The sequence below is a fragment of the Colletotrichum higginsianum genome, chromosome 1, assembly GCF_001672515.1.
Source record: "Colletotrichum higginsianum IMI 349063 chromosome 1, whole genome shotgun sequence".
NCBI lineage: Eukaryota > Fungi > Ascomycota > Sordariomycetes > Glomerellales > Glomerellaceae > Colletotrichum > Colletotrichum higginsianum.
Window position 1 is genome coordinate 3,448,851 of NC_030954.1, and position 17,303 is coordinate 3,466,153.

At 56.0% G+C, this 17,303-nt stretch overlaps 4 protein-coding genes across 4 annotated transcripts; 2 read left to right on the plus strand and 2 right to left on the minus strand.

Annotated features, from left to right (window-relative positions):
• Positions 1 to 1,640: 1,640 nt before the first annotated feature.
• On the plus strand, positions 1,641 to 2,723 carry CH63R_01036 (uncharacterized protein; the record flags this gene model as incomplete). Its single annotated transcript, XM_018296011.1, has 4 exons — positions 1,641 to 1,645; positions 1,710 to 1,774; positions 1,841 to 2,318; positions 2,390 to 2,723. The coding sequence occupies 4 exons, from the start codon at positions 1,641 to 1,643 to the stop codon at positions 2,721 to 2,723; spliced, it is 882 nt and encodes a 293-aa protein (XP_018164373.1).
• Positions 2,724 to 5,849: 3,126 nt separating this feature from the next.
• CH63R_01037 (uncharacterized protein) lies at positions 5,850 to 6,125 on the minus strand (the record flags this gene model as incomplete). The annotated part of the gene is made up of 1 exon (XM_018296012.1): positions 5,850 to 6,125. One exon carries the CDS (start codon positions 6,123 to 6,125, stop codon positions 5,850 to 5,852), a length of 276 nt encoding a protein of 91 aa, XP_018164374.1.
• A 6,027-nt stretch (positions 6,126 to 12,152) lies between these two features.
• CH63R_01038 (Cullin family protein) lies at positions 12,153 to 14,909 on the plus strand (the record flags this gene model as incomplete). Its single annotated transcript, XM_018296013.1, has 1 exon — positions 12,153 to 14,909. One exon carries the CDS (start codon positions 12,153 to 12,155, stop codon positions 14,907 to 14,909), a length of 2,757 nt encoding a protein of 918 aa, XP_018164375.1.
• Positions 14,910 to 15,091: 182 nt separating this feature from the next.
• CH63R_01039 (uncharacterized protein) lies at positions 15,092 to 16,439 on the minus strand (the record flags this gene model as incomplete). The annotated part of the gene is made up of 4 exons (XM_018296014.1): positions 15,092 to 15,476; positions 15,582 to 15,795; positions 15,942 to 16,016; positions 16,073 to 16,439. 4 exons carry the CDS (start codon positions 16,437 to 16,439, stop codon positions 15,092 to 15,094), a joined length of 1,041 nt encoding a protein of 346 aa, XP_018164376.1.
• Between the last annotated feature and the right edge of the window lie 864 nt (positions 16,440 to 17,303).

Below are 17,303 nucleotides of genomic sequence, written 5' to 3' on the forward strand. Positions count from 1 at the left end.
CCATATTGAAACTTCTGCCTCGATGGGGAATAGAGCACAATGTCAATAAAAGCTATCCGCTCCTCCTCTGATCACAGACCAGCTGGCCTGGGCTCAAGTGGCTCTAGGCCACCAACTTCCGTCCCTGTTCACGACATCAGACAGGCCCAGAGTCGAGTGGCTCGTCTCGTTCGAGCAGCCAGCCAGGGCTCGAGCGATGTCATCCGCCCCCCTCTAACCTGCCCTGCCTTACAATAACACTTTAGTGCGAACTAGCTATGGCCCTGCAGCCATCCCAGACATGGACGCTGAGGGCACCGACCGGGGCGTCTCCATTACGGCTGCCAATGCTTTTGGAGGAAATGCTGGAGCCTATCGATCCCTTCCCCGTCCCCGCCGCCACAGCCCCATGTATTTCTTCAGTTGTCGACTGTGCCCATCATATGCCCCCCTTCTTCTCGAGCAACCGTAAACCTCACTCCCCCAGGTCTTCATTCTTCCATGTCACTCTCGCACGCTTACACTACAACACTGACTGCTCTTTGCCCTGCACTGCATTCTCGCCCGCGCTCACCCCCATTGACACCCCCCCGGGCCTCTAAGTAGTCTCACGCCTCTCCCTCGCACTCGCACTCCCTTTTCCACCCCCCTTGCCCGTTAAGCCACGCCCCTCCTCTCACACAATGGGCGCTCGTCCCATCCCCGGCCATTCAATCCCATCTTCTCTTCTTCCCTAGACCCCTGCCCACCCGTCTGGACTTAACTCTATGTAGTGTAGCTTGTCTCTTTGAACCTGCTCGCCTCCTGCTCTTTCCCTCTTCTTATGCAATGAAAGGGTACGTCAAGAGGTCGGGATCTGGGCTGCTAACTCCACCATACCATCTTTTTCACTGCCCACTTGCCATTTATAAGACAGTGCCCGCCTGGAACTGTGAGGCTGAGATCTTTAACCTTCTGGTGATATCCAAGTTTAGCATCTGTGATCTTGTTGAAGCGAAAGCATCCACTCGACAAGCAAGCAATCCTTCCTTCCCCGGACCTCAAAATCGTTGCCTGATTGTACCGGTCTCGTTATAAGTCCAACTCGGCCTCCGGTTGTCAGACATCGTCACTGGCTTGATACATCACATCAACTCGTGGACGACGCTTGGACATACAGATACACTCACAACAACACATCTCGACATTCAACCTCCAGCAAGCTCGCCCGTATGTGCCACCCAGACTTTCTTTCTTGTCGTCCTTCTTTATCATCAATGGCTTCCAGTTTTCCAGAGTACGGTTGCGAGGACTCTTACTCACTTCCGCCCAGATCCAGAGCAGGAAGCCGCGTATCAGCTACCGCTGCTCAGTTCGCCAACATCCAGCTAGCCGATTCCCCCAGAACGCTACCTTTAGAGTCCAGCCCCTCGGCCAGGTCTGAGGCTCTCCACTCCTCGGGCTATAAAAGTCCCAACCCACCCAACTCGGCAACCTTTCTCTCGACCTCCAACTCACAAGGATACGCACCCTTCCCCCTCTTGCCGCCCGAGATATTGAACGCAGAGTGGAACGAACACGAGCTACATCAGACTTCGGATTCAACCCCTCTCGTCACAGTGGATTCGGTCCAGGACTACTCATCCCATCAATCCTCTCCGCCACTTAGACTCGGAGCAAGCATGAGGTGCGCTCCTAGCATCGTTCCACTCTCATCTATAAATGCAGCCTAACATTTACCTCTCTCTCAGTACTATCGCTATGCCATTTGACCCTACGTTTACTATGGGAAGCCGATCATCCTTCACCTGGCCTGGTAAATAACTTCTTTGTCCCCCCATTCCCATAAACTCCCGGGTCTTCTGACGCAAGCGACCTGAAGGCCTCGACAACAGCGAGTCAAGCGGTTCTCTTCTCGGCCACAACCTCTCGTCACTCGGGCACGCTCCAGACGCCAGTCTCACACCTCCCAGCGGATCCAGATCAGTAACAGCAAGCCCGCCGCGGGGAGCTCTGACGCCTGAGCAGCGAGAACTCAAGAAACAGAGAGATATGGCACGCCGGGACTCGAAAGCATCCCAGCGCGTCAGGAGGGCAGGGAGCAACCCATATGTCCACTCACCACCGCTTAGCCTTCCCGACGTATCGTCAACGATGGGCGTCCCTGTCTACACGACAGCACCGGCACCCATCTCCCTGCTCGCAGAACCGACCACAACGATGGGTTCGTCGTCATACCTGCCGTCCTACAGCCCGCCTCTATCGGACCACGGCTACCAAAGCGGATACCCTCCGATGGCCGCAGCTTACAACATGGGTAGCATGGATTATAGCCAATTCCAACAACCAACACATTATGGGTACGTCAGCCGCGAGATTGGGAGGGGCAGGTGGTTGGAAGACCTGAAACTGACAAAGGACACCAAAGCAGAAGCCGACCGCCGATGCCCGTTGGACAAGACCCGAGCATGATGTACGGCGTACCGCCCTCGATGAGCGGCGGCCCCGGAACCCCGGACCAGGGAGGCCACGTCAGGGTAGTGCAGAGCCGACCCAAGCCCCAGTGCTGGGAGCACGGCTGCAACGGGCGACAGTTCTCGACTTTCAGCAACCTGCTAAGGCACCAGAGGGAAAAGTCAGGCCAGGCCGCCAAGGCGACGTGTCCCAACTGCGGGGCCGAGTTTACAAGGACGACGGCGAGGAACGGCCACCTCCTCCACGACAAGTGCAAGCAACAACAGCAGCAACAACGTCGGAACACATAGACGTTTTGTCCGTCGGGCGGGGAGCACGACAACATTCGGCTCTGTTGAACGCTGGAGCATACGCACACATACACTCCGGAGAGGGGGAGGGGGCCCACCGAACCAACGAGCCCACCAACACAGGCGACGAATCACCAACGCCAAACCAAAGTCCCTTTTACAGCCCACATATTACCGGGGCACCCCCCCCCCCCCCTGGCCCCCCTGGCCCCTTCGTCCCGCCTTACCATTCGATCTGTACATGCTTAGGGAGGATGTCGTATTTTTATTTTTATTTTTATTTTCTTCCATGCTTTCTTGGGTTTACCGCTGGGAACGAAAGAGGGAGGAAAGGGGAGACAGAGAAAGCGGCCACCAAAACAAAAAAGAGCGATGTGCCGGGCGGAGTCACATTAGGTAGAGTTGCCCGAGAGACTCGGCACAACCTGCAAGGAACGTCTTCTTTCTTTTTCTCTTGTTTACATCTTCTTCGTGTGTTTGGTTTTGAACCAATGGTTTTCGGGGGGGGGCGTTCTTTTCTTGCCTCTTGTTTTGCTTGGGATTTTAAGGGGGTGTTCTTCTTTTCTCCAGCATGGGACGGGCAATTGGGTTGTTTTCCTCCTTTGGAAGGGGGGAACCACGACAACGATATGAACACGTCCAACCACCCCTAGCCGGTCCTCTTCAATGTCGCCATTCTTGAAATATACCCTTTCGTTAGCGTCGAAAAGAGACGCGTATCATCTACAAACGGCGCTTACTTTACCATTGAGATAGTGCCACTACAATGAACTTACCCTGTTCCCTTAGGCAATCAGGTTGCAATGCACGTACAAAAGAGAGAGAGAGAGAGAGACCCGATCCCCTGATGGATGGCGTCTTTGCCCGCATGTGAACGCCTCGCACGTGAGATGAAGTCCCACATCGTCTCTTTTCAGATGGCCCCTGGCAATCTGCAATCTCGAGATTGAATTGCCCGCAGTTGGCAGCCCGTAATGCCAACAAATACAAACCTCTCTCCCCTCTCCCGAAAGTGAACGCCGTTGATGGAACGGCGACCATCTAAAACGACGGGGCTTTTAGGGGGAAGGGGAGGGGGGTGATTGGGTTGTTTGGCGGCCGCCACTACGCCGGGCCCATGTCGAAGCGGCCGCGGGAAAGCAGGGCCCTCAATTTGGCAAGAGGGAGGGAACAATAAGCATTGCTGGGAAGGATTACGAGATTTGACGTGGAGACCCCGATTATGCGGCGTGGCATTTTCGATGGCTGCGGTACTCCGTGAGGGGTGTCAAGTGAGGAGATGGGAAGAGAGGAATTCGCACTACTCTCGCTCTACATCCGATGTCGTTGGATCTTTTGTCAAGCCGCCAGATGGACACACGACTGGTTGTGGAGGGTTCGACATCGGATGGCAAATACTTGTAAGTGCTGGGAGGGGGGGCGGCGGGCGGTGGCGGCGTTTCCAGGGAATACATTGGAAGAGGCCCTAGCTCTCGGAGTAGCTCTCCGTCCAAGGGGGTCTCGGGGGAACACGCTGGTGCATAAGCGCCAGCGCCAAGTGAGCTATGAGCCGGGGGGCTCCCAGTGATGTCAACATCAGTTTAGCGGAGTTTTGAAGAGTGAGACGTGCTTTATCCGACTTTTGTCAGGGTACCGGGCGGAGGCACCAGGCCCCCCCAGTTCCCAGAGATGGAGTCCCACGGATCGTGGGGCTGTCGTACCAGGAGACCGGCGGGAGTAATTAATCGTCCACGTGTGAGCGAAGGCATTTGCTAGTACCCGGCAGCGGGCAGCGGACGCGCAGAAGGCCACATCGCTTGCCATGGTCCAAGGCGGTCGATGGCACCACGGGATATTGAGGGGTTTCTTGGTATTTTTGTGGTGGGTTCGCCTCGCCGCGCCGGTGCCGGATCGAGTTGGGCCGGACGGAGCTTCGACGTTTTCGCCGGACCTTGTGAGCGAGACCTTTCATGACTTGAACCTAACCTAAGTAAGTCTCAAACTACGAATCGCGCGAGAGAGTACCGGCAGGCAAAGTCGTAGAAGCAGCAGCAATAGAGGGTCGCTCGTTGTAAGTTCCTGCGGTGGAACGTCGAGGAGTCGTGGAGTCGAAAGATAGTTTACCAAAATGACGGGTCGGCTGGCGTCGGATCAACGCCGTACTGAGCGGCGGAGCGAAGACCCGACACGGGGGTTGGATGCCGACGAGGAGGCTTGAGGCTCTTTCCTACAACCTATATTGCTCCGTGACATATAATTTCTGCTGTCGAAAGCAGCAGCAGAGTCGATGAAAGCTGGTTCGCAAGGTCAAGGTGAGCCCCCGAACCTTCAGTGTACTGTCTGTTTTGAGCTTGGCGATGCCCTCGGTGAAGGGTTGAAAGACAGAGTACGTAGCCAGCAGACGGAACAGACGGCGGCCAAAACGGGATGGCGACTTGCATCTCCTCATCTGGGGAGGAAACGCAGTAGGGGAGGATGCAAAGGATCCAACCCAAACCCCTTCAGCCTAGTCCCAGCGGGCAATTGAAGACCCGCCCCCCGTCACAACGAACCCGGACCTGGGCCAGGCTTTGGACCTGGAACTTGGTACCTGGAACCCGGGCTCAGGGCTGTCTGGGAGCAACGGACAGTGATCGTCGCCGCAGAAAATCCAGGTTCGGTTGAGGCGACGACTGCCTCCTGCATATGGACTACCAGGGGGGTTCGCCAAAGTCGACAAGCATGCCCGGAGCCAGAGGGCCCGGGCAGAGAGACAAAGAGAGAGAGAGAGGGAGGCACAGGCGGCGTGGCCTAGACAAAAACAAGGTATCAGGACCCAACCTTCATGGCGGACACTTGGTTGACGCTGGTCCGTCCACATTGCGGTGAAGGAGGTCAGCGACGAGCAAAGAGCAAAGCGAGGTGAGGGGAATATTGGCCAGGCAAAGTACGTACTAACGCCCAGGGTGAAAGGGGACGCATGTCTCTGTACCTGTATTCGTCGTACGAACACTCTGTACAAGTACAGTACTGTGCCTTGTAGATAGCCCCCACCTTCGCACGCCCCCTCCCCGGTTGGGCACAGCCGCGATGGAAATAGGACAGGGTTCCAAGTCGTAGGGGTTTATGGAGGAGGTTACAGTGCCCAGTGCCCCCGAAATGAGAGAGTCACAGGCCCTCCTCGATGGACGTCGAGGGCATTGGACGATGATTGGCCTGAGGGTCGCGGGGGGTTGCAACGCGACCAGCCCTCTTTTTAGGCATCGAAATTAGATGGAATCCGATATGGTTCAATATCCCCAGAGCCGGGACGGAAAGTTGCTTCTTTGTCAATGAGGCTTGGAACGGGCCGTCCGGGTGAGGAGGAGTAGGCGGGCGATGAGCGGCGGCGGCGGCGGCGGCGCACGCACGCGGCGCACGGCGGCTGTTGTTGCTGGCGGTCATCGTCCGGTCGCTGGGATGATGACGAGGATGACGAGGATGACGACCTCGTCGCTTGTTCCTCTGCAGACTGCCACGATCCCAAATCCCTCGTTGGCCGAACGGACCCGCGGAAGGACTCGTGCATTGGACCGTGGACAAGGTGATGCTGCGTCAAGGGCGTGTCATCCTCCCAAATGCAGCGAGAGACGCCCGCATACACGCAGCCCTGGCCGAGATGTGAGATCAACGTGGAATTGAGGAGCCATCCGTATGCAACGTAGTGCCCTACATCGTATGTAGTGGAAGACGCCGTGGGTGCCACCCGGTTGGTGTGCAGGCCCCAGGGGCTGATGACAGAGACTTGAGAGCGTCGTGGAAGAAAAGCCGACGAGAGCGAGGAACGGAACCCACGCGAATGTGAGTCGTGACTGGATGGCCCAGAGTGAGAGCGGGGCCCAGCGCGCGGCCTGTACCCAGATAACTTGGGCAGGCCCTCATCCGATGGACATGGGGAAGAGTCTTGGTGCCTACCTCCCTCCCTAACTATTTGCTACAGTAGGTACGGATACATGTGTACGTATCCGTACCTAGTTCGAAGGAAGAGGGGGGAGTCCCCTGGAAGTAAGCTACAGGTGCAAGTTCACAGCGGGTACGAGGTTTTGTGCGCCTCGACGCAAGGCACGTCGCCCATCAAACTGCCAGTGGTTTCTGCTTGCGCTGCCGGTGGCTGATTACCTATACCTAACGGCAGTAGTACGCAGTCTCGGAAGGGGAGAAGGGGGGAGAAGAAACGGCCAGCTGTATCCGTAGGGAGGCCGGACATGGTTTCGTTTCTTCATCGCCACTTCTTAGGTCGGTACGTGGGGACATGCATACCCCATGATTTTCGGTCCCGAAGTCTCGTCCGAATTTCCCTCCCTCTCTCTCTGTCGGGTTCAGTTGATGAACCCAGCAACAATACCTGTAAACAACCACACCCTGGACCCTGGGCATGTTGTTGTCGGAGACTCTCCGCCCCCAAAACCAGTGAAGAAGAAGAAGAAGAACAAGGAAAGAAATGGAGCCAAGCGACGGGCTCAAGTCGCTACCCGAAACTCTAGCAAGGACCAAAAGCTGATACCTATTGCAACCTCAGCTTTTGCCAAGCAATGTAGCGATTCCCAGCTGGCTTTTCGGTGTATGAATAATGTTGTAGCAACGACCCATCGCCCTTCCTCCACTCCCAAATGCCCTCGGTGAACGGAAACTCTGCACAAAGTACACTGCACTCCCCCTATCCGCTGTTCTCTACCCGACCCTTCTCGAGGAAGCCCGAGAGCCCTGCCCTACAAGGCACATGGCGTGCAGGGGAGGTCGAGGCGACAGAGCTGGATGCGTGGAGATAAGCGGCTTTTGCGGGAACGGAGGCGGAGGCCGGAAGGGAGGGAACCATTGGTAATCCTGGAATCCGCAAGGCAAGTGCGCAGGTAAGACGAAGAGGGGAAACAGCTGATTGAGTCAGGTCATTTCTCGCAACTCGCCTGCATCGAAAATCAAGCATGTCCATACCGCAAAATGCCGAACCATTCGAGTGGGTGACACGACGCAGTCAAGCACCGTAAGCCGCGCGCACGAATGTTATGGCCAAATGCGTTTTGCTGAACAATCAGTCGGGCTCCCCATCGCCTACATGGATTCTCCGACTTCGAATCCTCGATACGTATTGGGGAACGTACTTTTGGCCCTTTGCAGACTCAGCCGGCCTTTCTTGGTTTGGACCGGGCGATCGTTGGCTAACGATCCTGTTCAAAGGGGTGAAAGTTGCAGCAGGGGTTGGGGATTGGGGGTTGGAGGGGGGGTCCCCCACCGATACTGCCCCCCCACGAGAGTCACCTCGGGCTCGATAAATGGTGATCAGTAGCTTCAGTCCGAGAAGCGCGATCCGGTGGCTTCCCGTGCTAGAGGATGCTGGCCTCTGCGGACGACTCTGTCTGCTGTCACGACCCGATCTTTCTTGGAGGAGATTGCAGTTATTAGAGTGGCCTCATGCTCCACATGAACATACCGGCGGACCCAGTGGGTTGCAGAGAACCCTAGACTCGCCGCTCGCCGTGGCAAGCCGACCCTAGTCCCGAGCGGTGGTGCGTGGTCGGCCCCGTCACGCCCGTCGGGGAATGTCTGCGAACGGGGAACTGAGCCCTGGAAGCGTCGGGCATGTCGGTATTCTTCTCCGGCCTTCGTCTCGCCAAGTCCATTGCCTATCACTGACCGCGTCCGTATCCGCACCCGCGTCCGCACCCGCGTCCGCCAGAAGGAGCTCAGCTACCACTTTCAGGATTTCTAGGACTTGCTCTTCGGGAATGAAAGACGGGAGACGGAAACCGAGACGGGTAGGACTCGGCAGAAACTTGCGAAAAAAACAATAGTCGCTAAATCTGCGACAGGCCAGGGGTCCATCGGTTATTTGGGGAAAATGACATGACCGCTGCCAGGAAGCCTCTTTATTTGCTGTGTAACTACTTCCCTTTCCCTTTTTTTTCCGTTTCTTTTCTTTTGCCCCCTCCATTAGTGACAGGACAGGCAGCCAGGGAGGGGGCTGCTAGGCCATCTCGCGTCGGGTGTGCCGCTGAAATGACGATCCCGTCAAACGGCGACCCAGTCCATCATCGTAAGAAGTGCCAGAATCTCTAACAAATTGATCTGGCTGCCAATATTCCCGGTGAGGCTGACCAGTCGATTGTCCCAGCGCATAAGACTCTCCTCCCCCGCCATTGCGTTGAACGCAGTCCGTAGATTGGGGGCCAAGATCCAACTTCCAGGGCCTCGCTTTACGTAAGCTGCCATCCGCCGCGGTCCAAAGACTCGGTAAGGCAGGGGGTCCATAACTTACCGCTCTGGGGAATCCTCTTTACTCCCCCGGGCAGGTGAGGTTGCATCGGGAATACCCACTCCGCGAGCAAACGACGGGTCGTGACAGTTCCGGGATGCTGTGCTCGTCCTGCCTGCCTGCTTCCCGCACATGATTGGATGGAATACTCGACGACGTACAATGCTCAGCACACCTCGGCTTTCATTGGCTGTTGTGCGAGCTCCAACTTCATTCCTTCATGACTCACTGTGCGCCTGCTATTCGACCGTCGAGATAGCGAGGTAGGCGCAGCAGTTCGAGGGAGACGCCGGTCGACAGCTTGGCCTTATTGCCAACTGTATACTTTTGGGATCTTGAAGGTGTCGCAGCTGTTTGTGAGGCTGCCAACGCCCCGGTGGATTCGACTGTTTTGGATCGTACTTGGGGCGGGCCGCTGCGAGACCAGTCAGCTAACCGTCGTGCCACTTCGAAGTTATAGGGTTACGGTGACCGCTAAGTATTACGGCTATTGACCCCAAGGCGGGAACTTGTCGTCTAAATCAATGGCCCCTTGTTGGAACCGCCTTCGCAAATCTCTGGCCGACAATGCGATGTCCTATTTGTGCTTGGTTGGCATTCCGAGGCGGGCCATCTCAAATCCATCCGTCTCGGCCAAGTGGGATCGGGAGCCCTAGGCTTATTTTGTCCAGAAGGCCGCATACTAGTGCACCAAGCCTTCATGGGAGAAGGGACTAACCGCTCGCTGAACGTGTTGAGGCCTTCGACACTTTCGGATAGGAAGACCGACTTCCAGGCAACAGAATTATCTCAGGTCCACCGGCAGGTTGAGTGCCCAGAAAGAGATCAAAGTTCAAGGCTTGGTGCATCTCCTTTCCGGTCGCAAACGTTCCGTCACTCACCCCGCGCTGTCTTTCTGCTTCTCCTCAGAAGGCTGGCGGCCCAAAACCAGCCCTGCGAATCTCAAAGTGACCAGGTTCACACCAGGCATCGCTTGTGTGATGTGTGTGGCAACAATGTGCACAGACGCGCTGCCAATGCCAATTCAAAGAACAACAGGCAACGGCCGCTGTTGACGGCTAGTGATTCATGGTTGGGGAGCAGGGGCTGGTCCATAAGGTCATGGTGGAATGCCCGCATGGAAGCTCTGGAAAAGCAACTGCGCCACTTTCGGGTATGCATCTCTTGTCTACCAGGTATAGTGATTTGTGAGCCAGCGTCGACGGCCACAGAGCTACAAGCCCCAAGGTGCGGGCGTTACTATCAAGAGGATTGCAAAGGTACCATTGTTCGGGATCTGGGGCCTAAGGTTAATGGAGAGAAGTCGGCCGTGGACAATGTTGAGCTAGCCTGGGGTGCTGTGGGCTCCATCTGCGATTCCAAGCTCAGCAGTTTATGGTCCAAAGACGCGTGGCTCTACAACGAAGCCTGCGAATGGTTGGGAATTGTATGGCATAACATGGAGTTCCTTGGTCTGGTCATCTGCAGTCGGCTTACTGGAGGTCGTCCGATATAAGGAGCCCAACGTTAACTTCAACACGAGACGTTAACGAGCCGCTGTCTGAGTTGGTCCCAGCTCTTCATTTTCAGTCAAATCATGGGCTCATGGAGTGGCATTCCTCCACTTTGAATGAGGAAGCTTGATGTCTCACGAAGCTGTGAGCGGACATGGCAGGAGCTCATTAGGGAAAGGCGGCGACGAGTCGGTGTTTGAACCACTTTTTTGTCGACCTGTCTAGGCCTCGATTCGCTCGTTAGTCCCCGACTAAGTCTCCCAGACAAACAGGCGAGCCGACAAGGCGCCTGTCGATCTGCACAAAGATTGCGTACCCAGATGACGCGAGAGCTGCTGAATCTTGATAGCGTATCGCTTTGGCTGTGGCTGTTCATAGCGCCCGCTGCTTATGATAGCCTTGGTTATTCATGACGATCGAATGGCGAGACCTGTTGACAATCAGGTCTGTCTGTGGTTTCTCGGACGGATTTGAAACTGTCCACGACGTAGCGCAATGGCCAGAACTACTCCACGTTTAGATACGAAACATGTAAGTCGCTAGCAGGGACAGGTAAGGTCCACGCTTGCAGCGGCAAAAAGAAAAAAAGACAAAAACACCGATAGTCCCGCCTGTCAGATCACATCCGGGGCTCTTTGTAACGAGTGGAGAGCAGTGAAATGTTGCACCTTGATTCCAAACAATCAACACTCTCTCGACGGTGTAGCCAGCCTCCCCTGGGACGCTTTGCCATCTTCTCAGAAGCCCCCCCATCCCCTGGGTGTTGGCACCTTGTCGCTTCTCTTGTTTCTTTTGCATAGGACCATGTGACTAAAGACTGATTCGAGGCTGTTTGGATAATCCTTCGTTCAGTTACCCCACACCCGTCGTATGTATGATGCCAGTTGAAGACGTATTTGTACACCGGCTTGGCAGGAGCGCCGGCTGCGGGCGCATCAGGCGATCGGTCATGAACCTATTGCAACGATCTCGAAGCAATCTCCTCTGTAGCTTTGGAGCTGTGTTCGCAGGTACGGATGGAACGACCTGTGTGCATTTGCGGGCAATCTCACGTGAGGCCAGGATTTGTTTCGAAATCTAGACCGGTTTGCCAGTGGTGAAGATCCCCGACAGCGTAGATAAGAGCAGGGGTACCGCAGGTAAGCGGAAGAGAAAGAGAGAAGAAGACACTGAGGGGGGGGGGGGAGGGTGGAGTGGGTTTAGAAAACAGGAATGACACTCGGGGTGTAGATGTAAATAGAAGAGAGGATTGAAGTATACTGTGTTTAATATAGTGCGTCCCTCTGACTTGACACATGGCATTTATTTTGCTCGCGCGTGCTGGGCATACCTTTGTTTGGACTAGGAAGCCGCGCTAGCGCCTGTCGCCTACTGCAAGACAAATAAGCGCGGGGCTGCGATAGGCTCAGAGCCCCATCCCAAATTTGAAGCATCCAACACGCACTTTAAGCGCAGCGCTTAATCGGCTCATCACTACCATCACCACCACCTCCACCATCACCATCGACCCGACAAAAGTAAACACAACCATCTGAACGAACAACTGACGACAGAATACGCGAACACGGAAATTGTTGTTCCTCCCGTATCGAGCTGCCACATCGTTGTCGTCGTCGAGACTCTGCGATGAGGCAGGCCTCGAATCCTTCCGCTTGAGCACATCCAATTGTGGATATTATGGTTGCCACAATGAACGCGTCCTCCAGGTGGAGCGGCAAACGGCAAAATGTCTTCAAGTCTGTCTTTGACACGGACATATCGCAGCCCACTCCGTATTCGACACCATCTCAGAGGTTCGCCTCCCAGGGAGAGCCATTCGGCGGTCCCCCACCTCCGCCCTCGCCAGCACACCATCAGTCGCCCTCGCGCGCCCACTTCGCCAGCAGCAGTAAACTTTCAGATTCTCAAAGCTCGCTTCCATCAACCCGCTCCAACGCTCTTCCTTCCAATCAAGCCAATGACCAGATTAGGTGGGATCGAGCGTGGCACGTGGTGACGACCCGTATTCAACTTCCCCCATCGGTGGCCGCTGAGGACTCATTCGGCACACTGGCTCCCGAGTCTCAAGACTACGATGCGGACTTCTACGACAGTCTTAGCCTGGTTCTCCATCCCAGGAAGCACGCCCAGCACGCCGCCACCACCGAAGACATCCTCTCCTGGCATACCCAGCAGGTCCGCCACCACTTCGCCCAGCACGTCCTCCCCCTGTTATCTGCATGCACCACATACGGTGACCAGGCTCAGGTACTCCTCGGAAGTATTCATACGCTGGAGGCAGCTCACCGCCAGTACCTCTATGGGCTGTCCCTTATTGTGCGGGGCCTGGACAACAAGCGTGCAGACATCGCCGCCGACAAGTTCAGGCGTGATTTGCACGCAGTCATCGGCAATTCTATGTCGCAGGCGCTTATGGAATCCCTCCGAGCCGTTCTGGGTCGCTTAACGAGGGTGATACTGGGCATGCAGGCTCGCTCTTCCTTCGGGGCATCTCGCGGAATCGACTTGCAAAGGAACAGTCAGGTAGCAGTACCAACACCAGCACCCGCGGTGGCAGCGCGGCAAGAACTTCTGCAGCTGATCGAGACACTGCACAAAGTTGGACTTGCTGGGGAGAGGTTCCAGGTCTTACTCGCCGAGCTGATGGACGCCATGATGATCGAGCATGTAAAAACATCCTTCGCTGGCGTATGGACACAGTCACACGCAGGCAGCGGGAAGGATGCTCCGCGCGCCTCGTCGGTTTCTCGCGCTGCGAAGCTTGGCGCGCCTTCGCACTGCATCACAGCACTCTGCGACTGGGTCGAGAACCACTACTCGCGGCTAGCAGTTGAAGTGTTTGCCCGCCTCGGCAGCGGGGATATTGCTTGGGCCGATGTCGAGAAGTGGAAGGAGATTGCAATCGGCCGCTTGGCCGTCATGCGCATCCATGAACTTTTCGACATTGTCCTGCAGTGGCCTGAAAGCAGAGGAGCCCTTGACGACCTCCGCAGCGCTATCACTACGCCTCAGAGACGCTTGCAACTGACGGATACATTTTCGGCTGCATTGCAGAAACGGTTGTTGCATCCCGGCAGGTCGACGCTCGACATACTTCGGGTGTACATCTCCATGATTCGGACTTTCCATGCTCTTGACCACTCCAAGGTGCTCCTGGACCGAGTGGTACATTCGCTCCAGCTTTATTTGTGCCAGCGAGACGATGCCATCCCCATTGTTGTCACAGGACTCTTGTCCAATCCGGACGACGTTCACACAGAAGCAAGCAAAACGAAGCTCGTCGAGCTGGCAGTTTTACTCAATGATCCGTCACAGCAGCGGCGTCCTGCCACGGATGAAGAGGAACTGGACTGGGACGACATGGGGTGGATCCCGGATCCCGTGGATGCCGGCGTCAACTACAAGCGTCCCAAGTCGGAGGACGTCATCGGAACACTTATTAACGCTCTGGGCTCACAGGACATCTTCATCAAAGAGTTTCAGAACATCATCGCAGAAAGGCTGCTGTCCACACAAGCCGAGTTCATCCAAGAAATCCGGGTGCTCAATCTACTCAAGAAGCGGTTCGGAGATAACGCCCTGCAAAACTGCGATGTCATGATCAAAGACATCCAAGACTCGAAGAGAGTCGATTCCATCATCTCCAAGACAGTCAGGACAGGCTATATCGGTGGACCTGTCCGGAAGTCCAAAGAGCTGCCGTCCTACCATACGAAGATTCTCTCCCGGTTATTCTGGCCGACGATGGATCGGGAGCACTTTATCCTCCCACAACCCGTTGCAGAGGTCCAAGGGCACTACGATGGTGAATTCGAGCGTCTCAAGTCTTCTCGCAAGCTGACATGGCTCAACAATCTCGGGAACGCCACCGTCAGCCTCGAGCTGGAAGACAGAACTGTCGAGAAAGAGTGCAAGACGTATGAAGCCGTCGTCATCTACGCTTTCCAGGAAGACGCAACCTACAATAGACCACTTCCCGTGCGTCGTACCATCGACCAGCTCGAAGAGATTCTCCAGATGGACGATGATCTTATCCGGTCTGCCATCTCCTTCTGGATCAGTCAGCGTGTCCTTCGCGAGACCGAGCCGGGCAAGTTTGTCGTCCTGGAGAATCTGGATGATGATGCCAACGGCGGTGCAGACCCCGTGGTACCTGGTCCAGACGAAGCACCTGTCCCCGAGTCGGGTGATCTCTCGCCCAAGAAGCCCAGCGCGCTGGACGCCAAAGAGCAAGAGCGACGACATATGTACTGGCAGTTCATTGTCGGCATGCTCACGAACTCGAGCCCGGCCATGCCGCTGGGTCAGATCGCCATGATGATGAAGATGCTGATCGCGGATGGGTTCCCCTGGAGCAACGAGGAGCTGCAGGAGTTCCTTGCGGAGAAGATGGCGGAGGAAGAGTTGGAATTGGCAGGCGGCAAATACCGGCTGCCCAAGAAATGAGCGGACGTGCGTATGTTGTCCCCCCTGTGAGGGGGTTGAAAGAAGCATGGCGGGACCGAAACATGCTAGGCTTCTCAAATAGTAGAGAGCACGTCGTGCCATCTGTGCCAAGTGTGTAGACGGCAGGCCTAGCCGTCCCCAATACAAAACATGATACCCATCGTTCGAGCCCCAGTGATCAATCACATTGAGACTCTGAAAAGGCCATCGCATGTAGATATGTCGCGGGGTTTCCACTGGTCTTGTATCATGCCGGGAGCAACGGCTTGGTCTCTTGCAACGCGAGGGACAGCGATTGGGGCCGAACCCTCGGGTCTAGACTCAGCTAGACCCAGTGCTAAGGAGGGCATCGACGATGCAGAGCCACTTGCTGGGGTTGAGATGTAGACGAAACGGGGGCTCTTGGTCTCGAGGTCACATAGTTGGGACTTGTTCATGACGGCAGGAGAAACGCGGCTCGCCGGGCGCAGGGCGAAGACAACAAGACGAGGGGCCGAGGCGACCGCGGCATCCTCGAGCACGTCTACGTCCAGGGAGAAAACCTTGCCGACGCCTGAGATACCTTGCCTTGGGAAGAACAGCAGGGTTGCCGGGATGCAACATCACGACCATCTTCCGACCTACAAAAAGAAAGAAAGAAAAAGCCCGGACGCGAATGCCACCTCCGCTTACCTGCCCAGGCGCCAACTGACGATTGTACAAACAGCTACGGCCAGAATGACTACGCCGTTGGCATGTTCAGTAAGCCGGCTACTAGCCAACACGCAAGTAAACGGACTTCCTTCATCCACTACTGAAATGCAAGCTGAATAACGGGCGCTCACCGCGGCCTGGCCATGGATGCCATCGTCCGACCTGAAGATATTGATGTTGGGGCTGGCCTCGACTTATTCAGTCATCCAGATCCGCGGCCCGAGACCACTGTCGATACTACGGCCATTTTCAAGGACGACGCCCAAATCCGGCACCGGTCGAGGTATCTCCACAGCCGCCGAGAGGAATCATTGGGATAACGCGTCTGCCACGACTCACATTTTGTTCGGGCTCCCTGGCGAAGGACGAGGTTGCATCCTCCGGGGCTGCTCGGTACCGGGGCAAAGAGGAGGTCTAGTACAGCTCAAGGCGCCGGAAACTATGCTGAGGAAGTTGATCACCGTCTCTACCAAGGACACTGTTTTGATATCGGGGGTTCTGCTGTGAAGGGCGTGGTCCGACTCGGGGGGTTCCGTTCGGGGCGACGTTGAACCACCCAGCTCCGAGACGAAACGATACGATTCCGTATGGCATTACTGGAACAGCCTCAGCAGCGTCTTCCTTTTTGTCTTTTTGGATGGCTTTAGTCCATGTGGCCCTTGGAGAGAGATACTGAACTGGGCCACGGCTCAAGCGGCGATGATGTAGCATCGATGTAGGGGCACAATCCGGGATTCTCCCTGTAGCAGCCAGCCCAAAAAGGAACGAAACAAAGTCTAGATCTCGTCTGCATGCTCGGTCCCCAAAGTCATCCGCTCCTCTTGATTGAAATGGCATTGGTGGTCGTTGGTCCCGTCACTTCCAGGATTGTACGCCACAACAGCTTGCCGAGTCCTTTGGCCCTGACTCCCGTCACCTAAAGAACCGTGCGATGGCAGCAGTCATCACTGCCAGCACAGGCGTAGGACTTGTTAGGCATGCGCCATATGCGCCCATGGACGTTCAACGGAACGTGTCATGCTCGCCAGATGTCAATGAGAGTGGTTGAGGGAAGGGACACTAAGAAACCTCGGAGCAATAGCAACAGGACGACGAGCCCGTCTTGTGTCCGCAGCCGGCCTCGGCCCTTGCTTGGGGTTGATGTAGGTATCCTGCACCCTTGTAGTCTTCGTGACGCCAAGGTGTGGTGAGGTGAGCGACGCCGCGGAGGTTCAGGGCCGACAAAGCCGAAAGCGATGGGGTCCGACGTCATCAATCGGGAGAGTATGTGACCGGCGGCGGCCTCGCCATTCTTCCTGCTGGGCCCGCCAAGCGCAATCCAGGCATGGTTCCGAGTCAGCCGTCGGCCGTCGGCGGACCTGAAATCGGAGCAGGCCAACAGCCTCGGGCAGATCAAGTTTGACACAGTTTGCCCGTTTGTGTCGGTGCGGGGCATGTACGAGACAGGTCAGGCGACAGGAGGCTACCACAACCAACAAAGCGATGATGGCGTTTGCTGGTGAGAGATTGCTGCAAGCGCGCGGGCTGGGAATTGGCATGCACGGGTTGCCCGCACTTGAGAGCAAGACCCATTGGGCGACTATTGACATGCCATACAACACCAGGCTAGTCGGCAAAAACATCAATAGAGCAAGGTCGGGGCAATAATGCCTCTTCGTTTGCCATGTTCTGTCGGGTTGTCAAACCGCCGGTCAGCTTGCC